General features: G+C 49.5%; 3 protein-coding genes across 3 annotated transcripts; 2 read left to right on the top strand and 1 right to left on the bottom strand.

Moving 5' to 3' along the window:
* The first annotated feature begins 68 nt into the window (after nucleotides 1-68).
* Nucleotides 69-13463, top strand: M438DRAFT_297067 (dynein heavy chain). The gene is made up of 2 exons (XM_029901934.1): nucleotides 69-547; nucleotides 595-13463. The coding sequence occupies exons 1-2, from the start codon at nucleotides 244-246 to the stop codon at nucleotides 13284-13286; spliced, it is 12996 nt and encodes a 4331-aa protein (XP_029760743.1). The 5' UTR covers nucleotides 69-243; the 3' UTR covers nucleotides 13287-13463.
* An 854-nt stretch (nucleotides 13464-14317) lies between these two features.
* Nucleotides 14318-15139, top strand: M438DRAFT_355466 (uncharacterized protein; the record flags this gene model as incomplete). The annotated part of the gene is made up of 2 exons (XM_029907035.1): nucleotides 14318-14514; nucleotides 14761-15139. 2 exons carry the CDS (start codon nucleotides 14318-14320, stop codon nucleotides 15137-15139), a joined length of 576 nt encoding a protein of 191 aa, XP_029760742.1.
* An 8736-nt stretch (nucleotides 15140-23875) lies between these two features.
* M438DRAFT_335326 (uncharacterized protein) lies at nucleotides 23876-24661 on the bottom strand (the record flags this gene model as incomplete). The annotated part of the gene is made up of 3 exons (XM_029903797.1): nucleotides 23876-24124; nucleotides 24208-24244; nucleotides 24534-24661. The coding sequence occupies 3 exons, from the start codon at nucleotides 24659-24661 to the stop codon at nucleotides 23876-23878; spliced, it is 414 nt and encodes a 137-aa protein (XP_029760741.1).
* Nucleotides 24662-24894: the final 233 nt, after the last annotated feature.

Below are 24894 nucleotides of genomic sequence, written 5' to 3'. Positions count from 1 at the left end.
TGGGGTTGCGGCGGCGCGTCAAATCATTCAAATAGACAAATCATTCACTTGCCATCAACTCTGCACAGCTCGCAATTAGGAAGTGGCGAGTGAATAGTCGACCTGCGCTCCTTCCACAATATTCAAATCAACAAATCTGCGACTTCCTATCCTATCCTCATCGCAGTTCCGGCGCGCAGCAACACTTTAGGAAACGTCCTTCAGCGCCCATGTCGGATTCCCTCACAGTGACCAACAACTGAAATGGAGGACCCCTTGGTCCCGGCCACCAACGGAACGGCCATTGGAAGACCTGTATCTCCAGCTCCGCCGGCCACATCGACCATAGACCCGCAGTTGATCCTCTCATATCTCGAATCCGTCCTTCATGTCACCCTGGGCGCATCACGAAAGGAGCTGGAAGCGAACAACAGTTTCCTGAGTCCGGCGAACCTACCAGAGACACTGATACGCTGTCAGAGGTTTGCGTCCGAGGCCCAGGTCGCCATCTACGTCCAGCAAGAGGCTCTGGACGCAATCGACGACATTCAAGGAGACGGTGATGCTCGTGAGTGGTTTCGACGCATCTAACGTCCGAATGCTGACCACAACTAGTTGTATCCACCCAGTCGACGTACCTTCTCGATTCCAAACTCACATACACCCCTTCGACGGCATCATGTGTCGCCATCCTCAAGCGACCAGTACCCATTCTACCCACAGTCCCCATCAGCAGTCAGCTGTCCGTAATTAACCTGCCCGGTGCAGGCGCCTCTCTATCCACCAACCCCAACGCTGGTTCATCCGCCTCGCCCTTCGAAGCCCTTCACTCTCTCGTCCATTTCGCATTAGCCCCCTATTTCGATGCCTGCACAAAGAGCCAGGAATCAAATCATGCATACACCAAGCACACGGATGCCGAGTCTCGCACTGGTATCCCTGGAGCAAAGAGGAGGATTGCTGAGCTTGAACTCAGCTTGAGGAACCTACAGCAAAACATCGATGTGCCCGACTTGCATCTGCCAATTCATCCTGTGATTCAAGCCGCTGTCGAGGAAGCTGCCTCACGTAGCGAGAAGCCCACGTCAGCACATCTACCACAGTCACTGCTCAACGACGCACACTTCCTGAACAATCTGCAGGCCGCCGTCAATGGCTGGATCAAGGCCATTCAGGAGAGTACCCAGCGCTCCCGCGATCCTAGCACTGGTACGGCTATGCAGGAGAAGAACTTCTGGTTATCCATGGAGTCGGCACTAGACAGCATCGAGCGTCAACAAAACAGCGATCCTGTACGTCTGTCTCTTGATGTGCTCAGTCAGGCCAAGCGTCACGCCACCGCTGTCAGTTTCCACGCCGATACAGGTTTCAAAGAGGCTGCCGACAAAGTCCAGAAGTACAATCAGCTCATGCGAGAACTTCCACTAGAGGAGCTGCTCGCTGCGGCGACATTGATCAAAATCCAAGAAGCACTCGACCAGGTCTTCCAACACATCAACAAGAAGCTGAGAGTATGTGCATATCCTATTCGCCGCGCTCTACCCTTGGTTGAAGCCATTTCTGGCGATCTTGACACAAGACTCCACGAACTTCTCCACGGCCGCAGTCTCATGCATCTAGATTTCCCGGAGTTTCAAAATCTTATGGCTGCAACAGACAAGATCTGGGACATTTGGGAAGACAATTTCAAGGAGTTTGCAAATGCTGCAAGAGAAGTCATCCGGCGCAGAGGTGAAAAGTTCATTCCTATCAAGATCGATTCACGCCACAAGCAGACGAAAGATCGCTTAAGATATATCAACACTTTCCGCGTCAATCACGAGCAGCTTCGCGACACTATAGCCAATGTATTGGGCGAGGACCAGGATAATATCCACAACGACGGTGTCTCTGGACCTGTCATCATCGAGGAGATGGGCGATGTCGACGCGATCGACGAGATTTCGCAGGCTTACTCTGTTCTCAAGGACGTAGACGTTCTTGATGTCTCCGAAGAGGGTACTCGCATTTGGGTGCGTGCCGAAGCCGCATACAACGAGCGCACTTCACGCGTGGAGAACTCAATCATTGCCCGATTGAGAGATCGCCTGGCACTTGCTAAGAACTCGAACGAGATGTTCCGCGTCTTCTCAAAGTTCAACGCTCTCTTCGTCAGACCAAAGATTCGATCTGCCATTTCGGAGTACCAGACTCAGCTCATTGGAAATGTCAAGAACGATATTGCGGCATTACAAGAGCGTTTCATGCACCCGTACGGCCATACCGAGACACATGCAATGGCACAGCTCCGTGATCTCCCTCCTGTCTCTGGCGCCATCATCCGCACGAGGCAAATTGAGCGTCAACTGAATGCTTACATGAGCAAAGTTGAAGACGTCCTCGGCAAAGACTGGGCTCTCCACGTTGAAGGTCAAAAGCTTCAGACTGAAAGCAACATGTTCAGGAAGAAGCTTGACGTCAAGCCTGTGTTTGACGAATGGCTGAGAGATGTCAACCGCCGACAGCTGTCCGTCTCTGGTCGATTGTTTGCTATCAGCCGCAACCGTGCCAGTGGTAACATTCTCGAGTTGAGTGTGAGTTTTGATGCCCAAGTCATCACCTTGTTCAAGGAAGTCCGCAATTTGCAATGGCAGAAATTCACCATCCCTCATGCGATCAACAACACCTCGAAGGAAGCCAGACGCGTCTATCCCTATGCTGTCAGTCTGATGGAGAGTGTCAACACATACGCTCAGACCATCAACGTGATTGACAGCATGCCCGAAGTCTCAATCCTTGTAAATGGCGTCAGAAGTGAAGTGCAAGCACTTATTGCAAAGGGTACGCCTTTGAAGTGGGACAGTCTTTCCGGTGCTTACGAAGTCAATGTTCGTCAAATGCCTACCGGGTCCTCAGACCAAACAGAAAGCAAGCACGTCAAATTCATCAGAGATTTTGCCAAGGCAATCCGTGACCTCCAAGAGAAGACATCGCTTCTCTCGTCAATCAACGTTGCCGTTCACACCGCGCTCACAGAACTCGAAACATGCTCTTACGCTCAAGAAGCTTTCAGACAACAAATCGATATCATTCAGAAATCTGTCGACCAGCTCAACTTGAAGGGCTTCTCTAACCTGTCCTTGTGGGTTGCCGAGACCAACCAGAAGATTCAGCTTGTCTTGTTGTCTCGCCTGCAACACGCTTTGAGGCAATGGATAAGTGTGTTCGCCGCTCAAAAAGATGACGAGGACGACAATGAGGATGCTGAGCAAGATCGTGACGTACCCCATTTCGAGCCTTGCATGCACGAAATGGCCATGCGCAATCAGTCAATCTATCTCGATCCCCCACTCGAAAGCGCAAGAGCTACATGGCTCCAGCATCTTCACAACTGGCTCAGCATCGTCTGCAGTCTGCCAAAGATCCAGGCAGAGAGATTCGAGCTTGCTCTCAGCTTCAACCAAGACCCCGTCGCTGTCACTTTCTCTGATTTGCCATTATTGTGCGTTGATCCTCTGTCAAATGCCTATAACGCAGTGGAAGACAAGATCTCTGTAATCGGAGGTTATGTCGACCAATGGCTGCAATTCCAGTCTTTGTGGGACCTGCAATCTGAACAGGTATACGAGTACCTAGGCGAAGACCTCGCTATGTGGCTGCAGCTTCTGCTTGAGATTCGCAAGAAACGTGAGACGTTCGACACCACAGAGACGACCCGCTCCTTCGATCATCTCACCATCGAGTACGAGCAAGTCCAACTGAAAGTCAACGCTAAGTACGATCAGTGGCAACATGAGTTGCGTACTCAATTTGCGCAGAGGCTGGGTAACCGCATGTCTGAAGTATTTGCTGCACTTCAAAAGGCCAGACAGGAGCTTGAAGGCCAATCGTTGGAAGCCTCTTCTACCGCTCAGGCTGTTACTTTCATCACGACTGTCCAACAATGTAAGCGCAAGGTCAAGTCGTGGGAGCCAGAAGTCAACACTTTCCGTGATGGACAGAAGACCCTCATCAGACAGAGATACCAGTTCCCTACCGACTGGCTTTACGTTGAGCAAATCGACGGCGAGTGGACCGCACTAAACCAGGTTCTGGACCGCAAGAGTAAGGTCATTGAGGATCAAACAGATGCTCTCAAGGCCAAGATTGTTGCAGAAGACAGAGTCGTTGCTGGAAGAATTACCGAGATGACAGCTTCTTGGAATGATAGTAAGCCTGTCTCCGGTACTATTCCACCTGAGGAAGCTGTGTCAACTCTGGCCGAATTTGAGACCGGCTTTGCACAACTGAATGAACAATCCGAAATGGTCGCCAAAGCCAAAGAGGCGCTTAATCTACCACCCAGCGCTGACTATGGTCTTGCCTCGCTGCTTGAAGAAGTCCAAGACTTCAAGTCTGTATGGGCTAATTTGAAGATGGTCTGGGACGGACTCAACGAACTTCGTGAGCAGCTATGGACCAGTATTCAACCCAGAAAGCTTCGTCAATCACTTGAGAAGCTTATCCAGATGACCAAGGAGATGCCCAGCAGAATGCGACAATACGCAGCATTTGAGCACGTTCTTGGCGTCCTTCGTGGGCTCCTCAAGGTCAACCCTATTCTCTCTGACCTGCGATCAGATGCCGTCAAGGAGAGACATTGGATCAAGATCTTCAAGGCTCTCAGACCATCGCAACGTTACTCGTCCATCTCAATGACACTAGGAGACATCTGGGACTTGCAACTTGGACCCAGCGAGGTCATCATCAGGGATGTCATCACGCAAGCCCAAGGTGAAATGGCACTTGAAGAGTTCTTGCGTCAAGTCAAGGACACATGGCAGAACTACACTCTGGAGCTGGTGAACTACCAGAACCGCTGCCGACTGATCCGCGGCTGGGATGATCTTTTTGCCAAGTGCAGTGAACATCTCAACTCCCTCCAGGCAATGCGCCATTCACCCTACTACAAGGTCTTCGAGGAAGACGCATCTAGCTGGGAAGAGCGCCTCAACCGTGTTCATCTCCTCTTCGACGTATGGATTGACGTACAACGCCAATGGGTCTATCTCGAGGGTGTTTTCACCGGCAACGTTGATATCAAAACTCTTCTTCCTATGGAATCCAACCGCTTCAACAACATCAACACCGAGTTCTTAGCAGTGCTAAAGAAAGTTTACAAGTCACCTTTGGTGCTTGATGTTCTCAACATACCTGGCGTACAGAAATCCCTTGAGCGTTTAGCCGATCAGCTTAACAGAATCCAGAAAGCTCTTGGAGAATACCTCGAACGCGAGAGAGTATCGTTCCCTCGCTTCTACTTCGTTGGAGACGAGGACCTGCTCGAGATTATTGGTAACAGTAATGACACTTTGCGCATTGCTAAGCATCTGAAGAAGATGTTTGCTGGTATCTCCGGTGTCGTTACAGATGAAGAAGCGAACATTACCGGTATCACATCAAGAGAAGGAGAGCAGGTCATGCTCAAGAAGATCGTATCTCTCGCCAAGACACCCAGAGTCAACGAATGGCTTGGTGCGTTAGAGACGAATATGAGGGAGACGCTTGCTGAGTCTTTCACGGAAGCATTTGATGCCTTTGAGGAGCTCGCCGGACAAGAGATCATTGACGGCTCGGCTTTGGAAGCCTTCATCAACGACTATCCCGGTCAAATTGTCGTGCTCGCTACACAAGCATGCTGGACAAAGTGGGTCGGTACAGCCCTCAGCGAAGGCGGCGCTTCCTTGCCGAAATTGTTTGATCGCTTGGTTGAGGTCTTGCGTCTTCTCGCTGCTTCGGTCCTTGGTGACCTGGATGCTCTCTACAGGAAAAAGTGTGAGCACCTGATCACTGAATTCGTCCATCAGAGAGATACCGTAGAAAAGCTCGTAAACGCAGGTGCCGACTCTCCTACTCACCACCTTTGGCTTCTTTCCATGCGTTACGAATATCAACCGGAAGCCGAGCTACTGGACCGTGTTCAGATCAAGATGGCCAATGCTGTTCTTGCGTACGGTTTCGAATATTTGGGCGTGCCCGACCGTCTTGTCCGCACTCCTCTGACAGATCGCTGTTTCCTTACCCTTACCCAAGCTCTTTGCCAGAGACTTGGTGGTTCGCCATATGGACCCGCAGGTACTGGCAAAACTGAATCCGTCAAAGCACTTGGTGTCCAGCTCGGACGTTTCACCTTGGTCTTCAACTGTGACGACACCTTCGACTATCAAGCCATGGGCAGAATCTTCCTCGGTATCTCCCAAGTCGGTGCATGGGGATGTTTCGATGAGTTCAACAGACTGGAAGAGCGTATCTTGTCTGCCGTTTCACAGCAGATCCAGAACATCCAGCTTGGTCTGCGCAAGAGCACGAGCGAACAGAAGGCACAGATCGAGCTTATTGGACGCCAGCTTATCGTGCATCAGAACACTGGCCTGTTCATCACCATGAACCCTGGCTACGCTGGTCGTTCGAACTTGCCCGACAACTTGAAGAAGTTGTTCCGCAGCGTCGCCATGTCCAAGCCTGATAAGGAGCTGATTGCGGAAGTCATGCTCTACTCCCAAGGTTTCTCACAGGCCAAGCCTTTGTCAAGACAAGTGGTTCCCTTCTTCGATCGCTGCGGCGCCAGTCTGTCGAACCAGCCTCATTACGATTTCGGTCTTCGTGCGCTGAAGAGTGTTCTTGTCAGCTCTGGTGGTCTCAAGCGATCACGTCTGGTGGACCACCCTGGAGAGACACTTGCAGAAGAGATCGTCGAGCCTCAAATTATCGTTCAAAGTCTTCGCGAAACTATCGCACCTAAACTTGTCCGTCCCGATGTTGACATCATGCGTCAAGTCGAAGACGAGGTCTTCCCTGGCGTGCAGTATGTGCCAGCCGAACTGGCTGATCTTAAGAAGGCCATCAGAGACGTTGCTGCCGAGAACAAGCTTATTGCAACCGATTCTTGGATGACCAAAGTGCTTCAGCTTTATCAAATCCAGAATATTCATCATGGTGTCATGACTGTTGGTAGCTCAGGTACTGGCAAGTCTACTGCCTGGAAGACTTTGCTTGCCGCTCTGCAGCGTGTTGATGGAATTGAGGGAATTTGCCATATCATCGACCCTAAGGTGATGTCGAAGGAGAGTCTCTACGGTAGCCTAGACGCCACCACCCGCGAATGGACCGATGGTCTATTCACTAGCATTCTCAGAAAGATTGTCGACAACCTGAGAGGTGAAGACAGCAAACGCCACTGGATCATCTTCGACGGAGATGTTGATCCTGAATGGGTTGAGAACTTAAACAGTGTCCTCGATGACAACAAGCTGCTTACGCTGCCCAACGGTGAGCGTCTCAATCTTCCCGCAAATGTACGAATCATGTTTGAAGTGGAGACACTCAAGTATGCCACCCTTGCCACTGTCAGTCGTTGTGGTATGGTCTGGTTCAGCGATGACACAGTAACTACTGAACTCATGATCTCGAACCATCTGGCTGAGCTCCGCAGCGCTAGCTTCGATGATCTTGATGAAGACTCCATTCTCACTTCTCAGACAGCTGCAGCAGTGGAAGCTGTACAGAACCAGGTCGCCGATCTACTACAAGAACGACTTTCAACCAACAACTTCTGTACACAAGCTCTCAGCGAGGCCAAGGGCTACAACCACATCATGGAATTCACTGAAATCAGAGCCTTGACTACCCTATTCTCCCTTCTGCGCAAGGCCTGCAGATCGATCATTGAGTACAATGTCCAGCATCCCGACTTCCCCTTGGAGCTTGAACAGATTGAGTCTTTCATATCCAAGAAGCTTGTCCTTGCACTTATCTGGTCTTTCGTAGGAGACTGTCCTCTGACCGACCGCAAGACCTTCGGCGATTACGTTGCAAGTCTTGCCTCCATCGACCTGCCACCATTGGTTGACCAAGGCTCTATGATCGACTACGATGTTGTGCTTCCCGAGTCGCAATGGGTACCATGGCAGAATCAAGTTCCTTCTATCGAGGTCAACACCCACTCAATCACTCAGACCGATGTTGTCATTCCCACTGTCGACACTGTCCGTCACGAGGATGTGCTCTACTCATGGCTCGCCGAGCACAAACCTCTCCTGCTTTGTGGTCCTCCTGGATCCGGTAAGACAATGACTCTATTCAGCGCCTTGAGAAAGCTCCCCACTCTCGAGGTGGTTGGCCTCAACTTCTCCAGCGCCACAAGCCCTGAGCTTCTTGTCAAAACTCTCGAACAATACTGCGAGTACAGAAAGACACTCAACGGCACCACTCTCGCACCTACACAAATCGGACGCTGGCTTGTGCTGTTCTGCGATGAGATCAACTTGCCTGCTCCTGACAAGTATGGCACTCAGAGGGTCATTTCGTTCCTGCGCCAGATGGTCGAACATGGTGGTTTCTGGCGTACTGCTACCAAGACCTGGGTCAGTCTCGAGCGCATTCAATTCGTTGGCGCCTGTAACCCTCCCACTGATGCAGGTCGTACACCACTTGGTTTGAGATTTTTGAGACATGCACCTCTTATCATGGTTGACTATCCCGGTGAGCTGTCTCTTACTCAAATTTACGGCACATTCAACAGCGCTGTGCTCAAGGTCATTCCTTCATTGCGTGGTTACTCAGACGCCTTGACAAGAGCTATGATCCAGCTCTACTCGGAGTCACAGAAACGATTCACAGCAGACATTCAGCCTCACTACGTTTACTCGCCTCGTGAGTTGACTCGTTGGGTTCGTGCCGTGTACGAAGCCATCAAGCCTCTGGAGGCACTCAGCCTGGAGGGGTTGGTCAGAATATGGGCCCACGAAGCCCTGCGACTCTTCTCCGACAGACTCATCGCTGAAGATGAAAGACAATGGACTGAAGAGGCAGTCGACAGAATTGCACTTGAACACTTCCCCAATGTTGACGAGGTCACTGCTCTGCAGCGTCCTATCCTCTACTCTACCTGGATGTCAAAGCACTACGAGCCTGTTGATCGCGAACAGCTTCGTGACTACCTTCGCATTCGTCTGCGCCAATTCTGTGAAGAGGAGCTTGATGTACCTCTGATCCTCTTCAACGATGTTCTTGACCACATCCTTCGCATCGACAGAGTCTTCAGACAGCCACAAGGACATCTCATCCTCATCGGTGTCAGTGGTAGTGGCAAGACAACACTGTCGCGCTTCGTCGCTTGGTCAAGTGGTCTCAAGGTCTTCCAAATCAAGGTCCATGGCAAGTACACAGCCGAAGATTTCGATGACGACCTCAGAAACGTCCTCCGAAGATGTGGTGTCAAGGGCGAGAAGATCTGCTTCATCATGGATGAATCGAATGTTCTCGACTCTGGTTTCTTAGAGCGCATGAACACTCTCCTGGCAAACGGTGAAGTTCCTGGTCTGTTCGAGGGTGATGAATTTGCTTCTCTTATGACTGCCTGCAAGGAAGCTGCTCAGAGCAAGGGCCAGCTTTTGGACTCACAAGAGGAGCTGTACAAGTGGTTCACACAGCAGATTGTGCAAAACTTGCATGTTGTCTTCACCATGAATCCTCCCACCGAAGGCCTGTCGTCGAAGGCAGCTACCAGTCCAGCTTTGTTCAACAGATGCGTCCTTAACTGGTTTGGCGACTGGTCCGACCAAGCACTCTTCCAGGTCGGCTACGAGCTCACACAGTCGGTCGACCTCGACCGATCATCATACACTTCGCCTGACAGCATCCCTGTCGCCTACAGACAGCTTCAACTTCCCGCTTCCCACCGCGACGCCGTAGTCAACTCTATGGTTCATGTTCACCACTCCATGCACAAGTTCAACGGTAGACTGCTGCGTCAACAAAACAAGACGACCTATCTTACTCCCCGCCACTTCCTCGACTTCCTGTCTCAATTTGTCAAGCTTTATAACGAGAAGCGTGACGATTTGGAGGAGCAGCAACGTCATCTCAACATTGGTCTCGACAAGTTGCATGAGACCACAGTCCAGGTTTCCACCATGTCTAAGAGCTTGACTGAGAAGAACGTCGAGCTGCAGACAAAGGATGCAGAGGCCAATGAGAAGTTGCAACGTATGATTGCCGATCAGCGCGAGGCAGAAACTCGCCGTGCTGCATCTCTCGAAGTCCAAAATGCCCTGGTCGAACAAGAAAGAATTGTCGCAGAAAGAAGAGAGGTTGTGCTCAACGATCTCGCCCAGGCTGAGCCAGCCGTCATCGAAGCCCAAAAGAGTGTCAGCAACATCAAGAAGCAACACTTGACTGAAGTGCGTTCTATGCAGAACCCTCCTTCAGGTGTCAAGCTTGCACTCGAGTCTGTCTGCACCTTGCTGGGTCACAAGGCGCCTGACTGGAAGACTATCGTGTCTATCGTCCGTCGTGATGATTTCATTGCCAGCATTGTCAACTATGATAATGAGAGACAAATGACCAGCAGCCATCGTATCAAGATGCAGAGAGAGTTCTTGTCCAAGGACGACTTCAGCTTTGAGCGTGTCAACCGTGCCAGTAAGGCATGCGGTCCTCTTGTTCAATGGGTCGAGGCACAGGTTACCTACTCTGCTATCCTTGACCGCGTTGGCCCTCTGAGGGAAGAGGTCACCCAACTTGAAGAGGAAGCTCTTCAAACCAAGGCAAACGCACAAGCAATCTTCTCCGAGATCAAGAAGCTCGACAACAACATTGCTACATACAAGACCGAATACGCCTCTCTGGTCAGTCAGGTTGAGGCCATCAAGAGCGAGATGGCTCGTGTTCAGAGCAAGGTTGACCGAAGTATGCGTTTGATCAAGAATCTCTCGTCCGAGCGTGAGAGATGGGAAGAGACCAGCAAGTCTTTCGACGCACAGATGGACACCATTGTTGGTGACGTTTTCCTTGCGGCTGCTTTCCTCGCCTACGGTGGTCTGTATGATCAACAATACCGCAAGGCCATGCTTGAAGATTGGGCATTCCAGCTTGCCGCTTCTAGCATCCATCACAAACCTCACAACCCTATGGCAGAATATTTGTCCACTGCAGATGATAGACTGCAATGGCAGCAGAACTCGCTGCCTGTTGATGATCTCTGCACAGAGAATGCTATCATGCTCCAGCGTTTCAACAGATACCCTCTGATCATCGATCCTTCGGGACGCACTGTGGAGTTCTTACAAAATGAGTGCAAGGACCGTAGATTGACCGTCACAAGTTTCCTTGACAGCTCATTCACCAAGCAGCTGGAGAGTTCGTTGCGATTCGGCAACCCTATTCTCATCCAGGATGCCGAACATCTCGACCCCATTCTCAACCACGTTCTCAACAAGGAATACCAAAAGACTGGTGGTCGTGTGCTCATCCAGCTCGGAAGACAGGAGATCGATTTCTCACCTGCCTTCCGTCTGTATCTCACTACCAGAGATCCTTCAGCAACCTTCGCGCCTGACATCTGCAGCAGAACAACCTTCGTCAACTTTACAGTTACTCAAAGCAGTTTGCGCACCCAAGCTCTCAATGATGTGCTCAAGTCCGAGCGTCCTGATGTTGATGAGAGACGTACCAACCTTGTCAAGACTCAAGGCGAATTCAGGTTACGTCTCCGTCACCTCGAGAAGCAGCTTCTTCGCGCCCTCAACGAGTCCCAAGGCAACATCCTCGACGATGACAAGGTCATCCAAACACTTGAGACACTGAAGAAGGAAGCCAGTGAGATCGCTGTCAAGGCTGCCGAGACTGATGGTGTCATGACTGAGGTGGAACGTATCACCATGTCGTACGATGTCATTGCCCAATCATGTTCAGCAATATTCGCTGTGCTCGACCAATTGCACCATATCAACCACTTCTATCAGTTCTCATTGCAATACTTTGTGGATATCTTCCATAACGTGCTATCTGCTTCCAAGAGTAGACCTGCTGGAAGTCACGAGAACAGAGTTGATGCCATCATCAAGGAAATCTTCATCAGCACTTATCGCAGTACTGCGCTTACTTTGTTGCAGAAGGATCGCATTACTTTCGCCATGCTTCTGGCCCAAGCATCTCCCTTGAAGATGGACAAATCGCTGATCGACAAGGTATTGGACGAGGACGTCAAGGGTGTAGATTTGTCGACCAGCCCTGAACTCAAAGACGAAGCCATGGCCCGCGTCTCATCTATCAAGCAGTTCAGGGATGGCCTTAGTCAAGTGTCTGAAGACGAGTGGAACACTTTCTTATCCGCCGAGTTCCCCGAGAAGAACGTACCAACTCTTGGAGAGACCGACAACGAGCTAGATCGAAGACTTCTCAACCTTCTACTCATCAAGATGTTGCGCGTCGATCGTCTTGTTCCCGCCGCTGAGGTGTTCATCACTGCCTTGTTTGGAACAGCCATGCTTGACATCAGCGGCGACCTCAGTCGCATTGTCAAGGAAGTTACTGCCCACACACCCATCGCGCTTTCCTCGTCACCTGGCTTCGACGCAAGTTACAAGGTCGACCAACTTGTCGAGCGCACCGCCTCACGCTGCGCAAACGTAGCTATGGGTTCTAATGAGTCACTGGCTAATGCTGACGCTGCTCTTGCCAACGCCGCAGCCACAGGATCATGGGTCATGGTCAAGAACGTTCACTTGGCTGCCCATTGGCTCCATAATCTTGAGAAGAGAATTGATAGTCTCAAGCCTCACCCTGACTTCAGACTCTTCTTGTCGATGGAGTCCTCGCCTAAGATCCCGGTCAACCTTTTGAGAGCGTCAAGAGTGCTAAGTTATGAGCAGCCTGCAGGTATCAGAGCCAATATGCGCGATTCTATGGCTTCGCTCAAGGAGAGCGGCTCGCAGCAGCCTGTTGAGAAGGCTAGAGTGTACTTCTTGCTCGCCTTCCTGCATGCTGTTGTACAAGAACGCCTGAGATACGCACCACGCCTTGGCTGGAGCGGCTTCTGGGAGTTCAATGACAGCGACTTCGAGTGCTCTGTATTTATCATCGACACCTGGATGACTACCGTTGCCGGTAATCGCTCAAACATTGCCCCTAACTCGATACCTTGGTCGCTTCTGCGTATCCTAGTCACTGAAACTTACGGTGGCAAGATCGATAGCGCTACTGATTTCTCGGTGCTATCTCAATTGGTCAGCTCCGTGCTCACCCCTGCAGCTTTCGAAGAAAACTATGCCTTGCAGCAAGGTCTTACAGTGCCTACCGGTACAATGAAGCGCGACTTTGAAGCCTGGATCAAGGGACTTCCCGAGCGCGAGCCCCCCACTTACCTCGGCCTCGAGGCTAATGCTGAGAAGTTGTTGTTGGTGGCACATGCTGATGAGATGTGTGAAGGTTTGCACAGGGTGATGGAGGTATTAGATGAGGGTGAAGCTGTCATGGCAGAAGCTGTGGAAGTTGCACAAGTGGAGTAAATGGGTTGTTTATACCAGCATTCTTGACATGCTGTGACTGTTTTGTATTTATAGATTTGCATTGCTTATGGTTTTGCATGGCGTTTTGACATGGATTAGCGTGTATTCACAATTTCCTTCTTTGCTCTGGTAGAGTTCAATTGACGTGGCCTGTGAGTGGCCATTTGGTGATACCACAAGATGGATTCGTATTGCTTTTCACATACAGTGACTTCTTTCCCTACGCCATAGTGTGAGGATCCTTGCAGAAAATGCGCACGAGGCATTTAATGATTCTTGTGAATGCTGGCTTGCCGTATCTGTTCTGATGTCGTCTGAGTTGTACCTTTTCTTTGGAGAGGATTACCCCTAATCTAGGTAGCGTGCAGGTAACCTCGTCACTGTATATGATTTTAATGGCAGATGCCCGGAGCTATGACGTATTCGTACATCATAAAGGCCAGAATATGCGCCCGCCTTTCGCAAAACAGTAGTACCGACCCGTGTATTATGTCTTGAAACTAGCGATGCAAGAGTTGAGAGGCTACTTACTCATGGGATGGTAAGTTTGGTCACATCGCACACAGTTTGAACGTGATCAAGAGAGAAGGCGCGTCCAACTTGCAAGTACACTTGGTATGCAAAACGTGCATGGCTGTGACCGCTCGGCACAATCTCGCCGCCTCGCTGCAGAGACAACATCCAATCGTTTTTAGATGAATTCGTCAGAGATCCATGCACGTTGAGTAGGTGCTCGGTACATGTCCATTTCTCTCCGTGGTCGTGTTGGCTCCAAAGTGACTCTATCTATTGATAACTTCAAGTCGGTGTGCTTGTATATAAAAATGTCAGTCGAGCCAAATGATTCAATCGAGTCAGCCAAGTCAAACTTCTCGATGGACCATATTACTACGAGGATATCACAATCGACTGGATGATCGATTCGATTGAATCGTGTCAATCGAGACGTCAACTCGATTTGTCGCCATGGAATATATCAACAGAATCCGCTCGAACGGCTGGCTAACTGCTTCACGCGAAACCGTGATGGTATGACGTTCCTAAATAAAGAGCTGGGTCTGGGAAGGTGCGATGCTGTCGAGACTGACGCCTCACGTACTACTTTCCCATACTTCGATTCATCTCCGAGAATTGGACCATCTCCGCAAGATAATAACAAACCACAACTTCCATCGATCGATCGCCTCCCATCAAGCCATCTTTCACAAACCAACCGTCTCACCAAGCCGTCTGTCGCAAATCGATCGTCTCATCAACAGTCGACTCTTTGAACACACCACGACCTCGATATATTGTCTTTCATCAAGCCAGTCGTCATAAATCGACCGTCTCGTCCTCTTTCGGCTATCCACCACATCTCATCATCGCCTTGAACGTCCAGACTCTTCATTCCACAAAAAAAAAATGTACACCCAATCCCATCACTCAAACACATCTATCTTCTTTTCGTTTGCTGATGCCTGACTCCATCCAGGTCTTCCGGAGCTTCCATCATCTCTCTTCCAAATGAGATCCTCGACCTCATATTCCGTAACCAAACCTCGGATGAAGAAGGCACATGTGTCGACGTCCTTGATCATTTTGATATCCTCACTGTTCGTCTTACATGTAAGACTCTATTCTCTTGGGCAACTCGGGAGTACGCTCGTCGTCGGTTGTGTCCCTCGGAAGTCTGGATGATGGAAAGGAAATGGTTCACACCCGATCTACCAGACCTCTGTCAAAGTATGCGGCAGTACATCGATTATGACGCTATGTGGGACATCAAGATCGAGGTCTATATGGATCTCTACAATCACATGCTGCCTATGCATCAAGCCGAGGTGCATCGGTTGATTGGCATGGCGGATTGATCACTTGAATCTGTGTGATCGCGTGTAGCATGACCGGTGGTATATTCTCGTGTTGGCCAACACGTGTATATGTTATACTCAGCACTGCCTTTCTGTTCGCTCCATTCGGAGGTCTCATTATTGCAATTATATATGTCATCGGGTCAATACATTTCGGATACTTCTCGTCTATTAATTATTGCTTGATGTCATTTCGTTACATTATTCGACTTCCATTCGTCATCTTCTTCAATCTTTCGTTATGTTGTTCGATGTTGTCCCTGTCTCTGGAATTCTGCCTATCGAACAACTAATCTGGTATAAGTCTTTGAATAGCTCGATTGGATGTATGTCTTCTAAAATTATCGTTTCTCTATTCCATGTTACTCATTCTCTAGCGTCAGCCTCCCGTCGTTTTTCGAATGCTCGTCTTGTCTCCATCGGTCTCTACTTATTCGCATGTTCATGCAGTCGTGTTAGCATAATTTCATGGCTGTTTCAAAATCTTTCGATTTTGGACCTTCGATCTTGTTTCTCACCTCTTCAGCTTTGATCTTTTTGCCATCTTCCGACTAATTAGCCGTCTCTGTCACCTCTGCATTACTTGTACATGATCGTCTTACGATCGTTCCAACTTTCAAGTTTCTTTCGATTTCGTTCGATTTTCTATCCCTTTACATTGGTCTTCTGCTTGCCCTTCCTCGACCGTGTTCTCGTGTTGCGTCGTCGCGTCAATAATACCTAAGCCCATCATCTAGTCATCCGACAACATAAGCGCATTGTTATGATATGACCATTTCGTCTCTACGACTACGATCGGTCGTCTTTGCATTCGATGGACATTGAAGTTCATACCATTGTTCTACATCTTATGCGCCTGAATGTTAACGAAAAAGATGCGTACTAATAACTGAGACTAGACCGTTAACAAATAAGGTTTAGAACAACAGCATGGAACTTAAAAGACTTAGGCGAATTGATACAATGTCTGTATAAATGACCATAGTGTAGTATCTCGAATAGCTCGTTTTCGTTTATTAGAACTAGAAAGAATTAGCGTAGGAGTTGAGGATATATCGATTTGTTGTGTTATAGAATGGGCAAGTGAAGTAAGGTCACCATCATCATCTAAACTGAGATATAGCCATAGTAGATTAGTTGTACCTGGTTAAGGAATGAAGGAAGAAACAAGAAAAGGGGGTGAGAATTTGGGACGTGACGTTGAGCGGCCAGCGAGCGATCCGATTGGTCAATCCTGGATTTCAAAAACTCTCACATGTTGGGGTCGCCGCGGGGGTGACCCTGTTCCATGCTCATGAGTACTCATGACTTCCGTAACTCGTGTGCAAGAACTCACGAGTTAGATGAGTCGTGAGTTGCATGAGTGAGTATTCAAGACCCATTGGCATCTGTCTATGTCTCTTACATGATGCAGAGACCCAGATAAATAAGACAAAGGATCTACTCTTGCGCACAGCAATTGTTTGAATCTGAGAGTCCATTCATTTGAAGTGTCGGGATGCTAAATAACAAACAGAATATTGGATCAAAACCATTAAATTTACTAGTGTTTGAGCTGATCGAGCTGGCGGTCGCGATCCGCGAGCTGCACGCGCAACTGAGCGAGCTCCTCGTTGTTGGTGCGAGGGTCTTGGAGAAGGGTCTGATTCTGAGGGCTCTGAGAAGGTGCGCAGCGAGTGAGTTATTGAATACGTGTGTGGTAAGGGTCTTGGAGGCGTGGAAGCGAGGGTGAACGAGAGCCCAGCTCAGAGCGGCGGCTCGATGAGCGTGAAGCACCGCGGAGCTGGAGTTTGAGCTGATCGAGCTTATCGTCTTGAGACGACGTGGTTGTGGTGGCCAATTGGCTCTTGTAATTGGGGCGTGCGAAGGGCTTGAGACGGTGGTCTTCGAGAGTGCCGAGAAGCGATGAATCAGTCATTTTGTGATGGATCCGAGGTCTCGATCATGCACGTAGAAGAGGTATTGATTCGGTGGATCTGAGAGGAACTCTTGAGGAGGCGCGAGCGCGTGGTCTTGGAGAGGGTATTGGAGAGGCTTGTTGTGCAATGGATCTGAGAAATGATGAAGCGCGTAGCTCGTGAGTGCTGTTGTGCGCAAGGTGCCGCAGTTGACGAGGGAGCCGCTTCGTGGCAGTGGTTCAATGGATGCGCGCGGTTCGCTGGCGCTGATGTTTCGATGGTTCTGCGGAGGGCGAGTTCAAAGTGACGCGAGACGCCTGTTGAAAACAAAGGTGCGAGGACTCTGAGCTCTCTGAGATGCTTGTGAAGGAGACTTACGCTGATACGGCTCTGATGGTTCTCTGTTATGAGGGACTGTGGGTCCGAAGAGAATACTTGCGTGGCATCGTCGGTCGAGACTCAAAGGTCACCGTAAGCGCGCCATACATGTCTTTATCCAAACATGAAGACACTCCGGGTAAGCCTACACTGCCAGAAAAATGGTAAAAGGCGGATAGCAGGTGAGAAGTTTGTTGGTCTAGATGCAACACCAGTTGTACAACAGTCGCACTGATCCACGTTCAGTTCAAATTTCTTCTTTGAGCGGAGCGTTATTCGCAAATTGCACGTGGTCGTTCCTCTGCAATAGCGCGTATCCCCAACTACGAGGGCTCAATTGCCCTATGATGTGATGTTATGATTTGATTCGGACACTGACTCGTCCATGCCATCAGTGGTTTTATAATACCGTCTTTGACATATTCTGTCGGGCATCTGATCAGTCTCTGTTTTGAAATTACATGCGCTTGAGACAGAGCATTGGAACATTGGCTTTGATCCTTCCACGCGTCCAAGCCTTGATCGAAAAGCGTCCAGCAGCGTCAAGGACGGGAGAGTAATCAACTATGTACTCACGACCGAGCCCTACGCATCGAGGTACATGAATGAGACCTCACAGGATTTGAGACTCCCCGATGTTGCGATGCATCGTTGTTCTCTGCCGGTACATCGAAGGGGCCTCGTGTATATTCAGAAATGCGCCCATCGCACAATACTGTTTATCGTGGCGGGATCTTGATTCGCGTGTCGTTTTCTGACGATATTAACATGATATTTCCCATGAGCCAGAAATGAAAACTCGAAGTTTCCGTTCTCGTAGCGATGAGGCCGTGTGATATGAAGGCACCAGGGGCGTTCTGGTTCAGAGTGTGTCATCTTGTGCACCACCGACCAGAGCATTTCAGTGTTCGGTTACTGCGCCGATGTTTTGGGTTGGCTGTGTGTTATCAGGCATCCGATCAGCGACGGTCCTGGTTATACCTCTTGGGTCGCAATGCATCAGAGTGCCCTCATATGCGACGGTGGAATCCGCTTCATCTTCGTAGGTATGTTGGAGTGGCTGCCGACGTGATTTATCGGCGAATCCCTTTCTCGGGAACGGAATGGCCTCGGCCCCATTCTCCTTGCTGTTTCACCACGTAGAGTGCTACCGTGCTGCAACCGTAGCGTCTTGCATATCAGGGGTAGCATGAGCTTTATCTCAGGCGATGGTGTATTGCGTGTTGTATATGCAGTATGAACAGGCTTTGATGAAGATGGCTGAAATCCCATGCCTGACATCTGAGATGCTCCGTGCCACCGCGTGGTAAGGAGGCAGGACGTTACACATATGGCCGACCAGAAATCAGTTTCGATATTCATTTATAGTCGTGGGCGTCAGGTGTACGGCTGTCTATTGGTGTGCATGGCTTCCTCACATCTTCCTCACGTGGATAGAGGAGCCGAGATTCCGGTGAGAATGTCCGACACACTTGAAATTGCGAACCCAAGTGTTGTGAGTCGAAGATATTGCGTGTTACCGCATGGCTACCCGGTTCATATAAATTGCAAGCTGGTACAATTGCCGTCCCTGCCATCGAGAAGGATAATTACAACATAGAAAGATGAAGCTATAAATAGCAAGCTTTCGTTGAATAGTGTGGTGATGCACCGTCATGGCTATTGACATGATTTCACGGGAGCACCATGCGAAGACCTTGACTGAGGTTATGTCCGTGTTGGTGGTATGCGAGCCGTGTGATGTAGAGAATCGGGATACTGCTTGCTTGAGGTCGAAATTCTTAGAAGTTCCTTGCAACTGGACGTGGGATGCCATGAAAGATCTCAATTGGGAGACCCAATGAAGCCGGAAGTCCTGTGGAGGTACTGGTCGATATCCGTGGAATTCGAGCCCAAGTGTGAGACGGGCTGCGTATATTCCAAGCGGGGAACATATGTAAGTTTACAGGAGATAATAGTTCATGACCGCATCCTTTGCCTTTATCGATATCATGGGATCCCTGGAGTCGCACACGAACTTCTTCTCTTCTCCGAGCATGTCGAATATTCGAATGGTAGGTGAGCGGCTGCGACCAAGGATACTTATCGTGTAAATGTAGTGATGGTTCCCTCATACTTGTTCGAGTCAAAACACATCCAAACCAGACGGCCTCATTGGATATGCACACATGAATCTCCTCTTGTTGTTCGAAGTTTGGTCCGTATCTTGATATCCTCTCCGAGCGGCAAAACTTATCAACGAGTTGGTCGTCGCACTACATTATCATGGTCGGCCAAGTAGCACAGACGGCTCATCACCATTGGTGGCAACAATTTGGCGGCGGCGATCTTGGTGGCGGGCTCGTTCGAAGAGTTCCGGCAGCGTTCCAAACCCATCATCAATCTTGTCGGCTCTTTTGATGGACAAGAGGCCAACGCAAAACGAGATACCTGGTTTCGAGATGTGCCCATATGTTCGAGAGACCCAACCCATCACAGTAGCGGCTTCCTCTTGTCCCGTATATCCGTATCCGTGTCTGCGCTCTGAAATTTCGGATGGGGAAAACGACGACAACAGAATGCGCCGCGTGTGGATCATACGAATGTGAGCAATCCAATTGTGTCTGTCTATTCGTAAGTGGCCAGTGGTTTCCATGATTCAGTGCATCCTGCCGGTGAATGTGCTCGCGTCGGGCAACCGTTCTCGGACGATGCTGAAGCCTTGACACTCATGCCCAGTAACAGCGCCCTTGCCGCCTCGCCATCTACGGACTCTCTTCGTTTTGAGTCTACCTTCTTTGCCCGTGTAGTTGGCTCAATAGGCAGTTGTCCTAGTTGATTTGCCAGCAGGACGGCCGAGACGGTATCTCTAGACGCATGCTTCCGGTAGCGACACGCGTTACACGATGCGTAAAACGACCGTGGATCAAGGTGCTAGAGTATCTGCTGCTGCAGTCCGAATCATAGTGTCAAGGCCATGCTTGTGTTTCTTCTTCTCTTTCTGGTCCATCTCTACTCGAGGCAACATATGACGACAACACGTGCGGGTTCGGTGGAGGAAGTCGAAGTCGGTTCGCTCGGCCCGAGGTTTCTTGCCCGATGTAACTGGACTTTAGCAGACATTCGGCATGGTCAGCGATTCGCTGGTGTGCGCGATGCAGAATTATGTAGAAAGATTTCGACGAGCATCGAGCGACGTTCACATTCGGTTTGTGTCGTGGGGTTGAGGCTCGCAACGTTTCGGCCCGAGATGTTCAATCTCCGTCCGAGCTCCAGAGTCCTGAAACACAATAAAAAAAAGACAGACCAACGCGCAAAGTTGAAGATATCCCAACAAGCAATACATCACATGTACTTCTCATGTGGTCTCGGGCAGCATAGTCTGTATCGTCGTGATCACGGTTGATTAACCACAATCGTATCACCGCAAAACCAGAAAGCGAACCCACCTCTGCACGATGTCTAAGTGAAGAGTCATCCTACCATTCTGTAATGCACTATTCGTCTTGCTAACACGCATAGCAGATCGTCTAGCATGGTACATCTAAAGGTCATGTCCAGCTCTTGGAGCTTGACCCCACTCGTGTAGCTATACGCCACTTAGGTATAAAGCGGTGAATCGACAAGAAACATCCGACAGAGTCCGAGCAATGCACATGGTCCGGATTGCTCTGGAACGTCCTTAACAACTCATCTTACATTCACTGATCTGTACGTCGTGTATCGTCATACTCTTCGGTCGTCAGTGTACACAACATGGCCTTATGCTGGGATATCACGAGACTGGCACCAGCCATGTATATTCTCGAATTGCCAGAATGTGTTTTCCAGTTTAGCTGACCCTGAAAACGTAAAACTTCGAGTGTCCTTGTAGTGATCGGTCGTCGACAGGGATGCTTCACCAGCACATATACCTAGGCGTGATTTAAGCAACAACGACATGCTGCATTCCGATGTGTGATTACAGGAATATCCTTCATAGTAAAACCTACCATTGTCTAGCCGAATATCAGATTTTACCGTTACTAGACGGTCCTGAGATGTTCGAATCCTACACACAATCCGCCGTCCATGTATTACCTAGACACTCGTGAGTCACAGGCCATCCTTGATCACTGGAGAACGTACATCTTATCCAATCATCCGTTCTCGCAGAAAATGTTCAACGGCCATGACGAGTGTTGGCTGTAGTTGGATATCTGGGATGCCAACGGTATAAGCCCTAGATACGCACCAAGAATATCCACCAATTTGCGTCGGCATTGCCTGCGTCTTTGGCGGGACGTCCTGTGAGGCAAAACTTCCCCTCTCCCATAATAATAATAGCTAGACCCGATTGTGGTGGGTCTCACTCCACAATCTGTAACGACAAACCACGCCAGCCCAGATTAAACAACTCTGTCAATATATCAAACCACAACTTCATGTTGATCATGACCGTCCTTTCAAGAATAACTTACAATCAGACAGAATTAGATCGACTGGCAATGTTATGTGCCCCAAACCTTTGGGTTAAACAGACCATGACGCCGACGCGGACTCTATATCTTCCTCTATGTTGTATCTTTTCACTCGTGTCATTCTATGACTGGAAGTATGGTGGAAACTTCCCTTCCCACCCAAGAAGCTTACTGATTTATTTGTTGTGTGGTCTTTTCGGTCAGCTTGGCGTCTGATCACCGCCCACACACATACACTCTAAGCTACTAACTATTTCTACAGTNACCTTAACTGCCCTTCATGTGCAACTACCGGCAGGGACGGTTAGGTATCCTTGTTCCAACTTCCTGCCACGCTAAGAGCGCGACAAACTACCCTCTAGTATGGTGGCCGATTGAGCGACCGATGACTTTGACTTCTTCCTGGTAACATCGGCACCAGTTCATCTCTTATTATTCCTCTTATCCTGTACATTTAGAGGTGAAGGACTGGCGAGGTTGTTGGTAGCGGTACACGACGCGAAGTGTCGTTCGCCACATCGCCAGGTGGACGCTCAGCCACGCGATTAGCGCTCGAGTTTTCGTCGACCCCCAAAGGAGATTCCACCCCCATCATCCCATCGCATCGATTCACTCGCAAACTGTCTCTTGCAGTAAGACCTTGCAGAGTTTGCAGATCTCGCCGAGGAAAGGATAATTCAGATATGGGTTCAAAGCGACAAACCGAGACCGCAATCATGAGCGGCAATCTGCAACCCCCCCTCCTGCTTGCAAGCACAAGTAGAACCGGAATGCGCTTGCAAGCGCCTTCAGAACGAGGTGCTCTTGCCATTATAATGTCGCCGGTCGTCGTGATCATTCGCACAGGAATCAATGTGGATTTCTTGCTGGCTGAGAAGTTGCGAACGCGCATCAAATCGATATTTCCAACTGGCAACAAGTTACAGGAGAGGTATGAGATCTCACTGGAGCAGTAACTGCACCCACCAAAGTAAGGAATATCAGAATTCTTTATTGCTATTTACAGACCTAGAGAATGTAGATGATATAACCGACAAATGAGAGAAACTTTCGACTCAACCTTTGGACCAATATACAAAACCTTTTATCTTCTTTGACAGCGAGAAGATTGACTAAGTCGAGCATCTGGTCTGATGAGTTGTTCTGCTCTAGTTGGAGTGGACATTGACATTGACCTTGCTGCTCATGCTCTTGGGCACTCTATGTTTAGTGTTCTGTACGAAACGATCATATCATTCATCTTCTCCCTCCTCCGACCAATCTTCATGATGACGTACAATAAGAGAAGACTCAACAGTTGCTGCTCAAGACGGATGGGTAGTCGGTCCAGATCAGAGGGCTGAACTTGCGACGACGCTATCGAGCGTCCTCTGTGGAGGATGGAGGTATTGACTGTGGCCCTCGAAGTTGAGCTGGCGAGCAATATGGTATACTCGATATCTACACCAAAAAAAATCAAGTCGACCTGCTCGGAATTTTCTGCGGTACCTTCTGCAGCTATTGCTGCATGGGACTTCAAAGAGACTATCCCTTCATTCGACAGCATGCTCGCACTTGTTGTTTACACTCCACGTCACCTCATTATTTACGCTCCCCATCACCTCACGCCGCCTGTGTATTGAAATTGCGTTTCATCAATGTCTAGGAAATTCGCCAATGTGAATAAATTTTCCAGGCGTAAGACCGACCGAACTGAAGTCGACGGCGAGCGTGGCATGCAATCCTATTCGACGTCGGACGTGCTCCATACAGAATATCATCTACACCTTGCAGTAACGGACCTACCTACCCTCTCTCCTCGCTCTAGGCTCGCGTCTGGTTGTAGCCGCGAGGATGCCGCCGAACGAAGGGATACGTACATACATACCGACGGACAATTTGGTAATTGGAGCGTAAATGTATATAGCATACGTTTCGCAGTAGCTAGGTCGTCGAGGTGTACCTGTCTGCCATTCTTGTCTTAGAAGCTCGCTTCTTGACGACAGTGCGTGGTTCTGTCGATCTTCAAAGCACTGTAGCGACTATACCTCCTTATTCAGTCCAACTCTTGATTTGCTGCCTCTTCCATCATGGCGTAAGGCATGCCAGCGCGGTAGTAGCGGTAGAGCTAGAGCGGCGAGGACAGCGGCAGCGATGGCGAAGACGGTAGCGGCAATAGCGGAAACAGTAGCGGTGGAGTCGTTCGACGCAATTAGAGGTAAGGTAAATGTAGATAGACAACAGACTGAATCACGTCGTGGTCTGCGACGAGCAATGCCGAGGTTGCCGAGCTGTCACATGTCAGAATTTGTTGAAAACGCGGAGAGCTCTACTCGTTTTTAGCCGACCATCTCAGCCGCGGTTCGGCGCAAACTTGGCTTGGCGGGTCCTCCGGGTATGGTTTCTGAGCACTACTCGTAGTTAGCTGTATGCGCTCATCTGCGCGCTTCATTAGAGCAGTCCGATGCTTCCTCCCATACACGATATACCTGAGGAAGATAGCCAGGTATGCATTGAACCTCAAGACGTGTTTGCTTCTACTTGCGGATAGATTGTCCAGCATCTCACGCTCTCGGAATCGACAAAGTCACACGCACGATATGTTTATTCAAGGAGTCTCGATTATCCATAATCTACGGCCACGGCTTATCATATACTAGTTTTCTGGAATGCATTGGTAGAGGAGTTGAATGACCCTACCTCTTTCTCTTCCTTGCTCCGGCAAGCATAACATTGCTCTGTGTCAACGATGTCATGACCTTCTCGTCCATCTTCTCGAGGACCATGCTGTCCAACTTGGCAGTCGACCTTTTGAGTTTGTCGCTCATATCTGACTGATTTGCCTGCGCTTGGGTGAGCTTCTTTCTCATCTCCTCGACCTCTTCCGATGTCCTGGTTTTCAAATGGCCAAGCTCTAAGTTCAACCGATTGGCCTCTTGCTCCTTTTGAGTCTTCGACTGACCGAGCTCTTCATTCAATCTGTCGACCTCTTCCTTCCTTTGAGCTTCCAGCTTCTTGAAATTTTCGGTCAATTGGTCGACCTCTTCCTTCTGTCGAGCCT

The sequence above is a fragment of the Aureobasidium pullulans genome (genome assembly GCF_000721785.1).
Source record: "Aureobasidium pullulans EXF-150 unplaced genomic scaffold scaffold_9, whole genome shotgun sequence".
NCBI lineage: Eukaryota > Fungi > Ascomycota > Dothideomycetes > Dothideales > Saccotheciaceae > Aureobasidium > Aureobasidium pullulans.
Note: the sequence above shows the minus strand (reverse complement) of the source record. Positions and strands in the feature narration are given on the sequence as shown.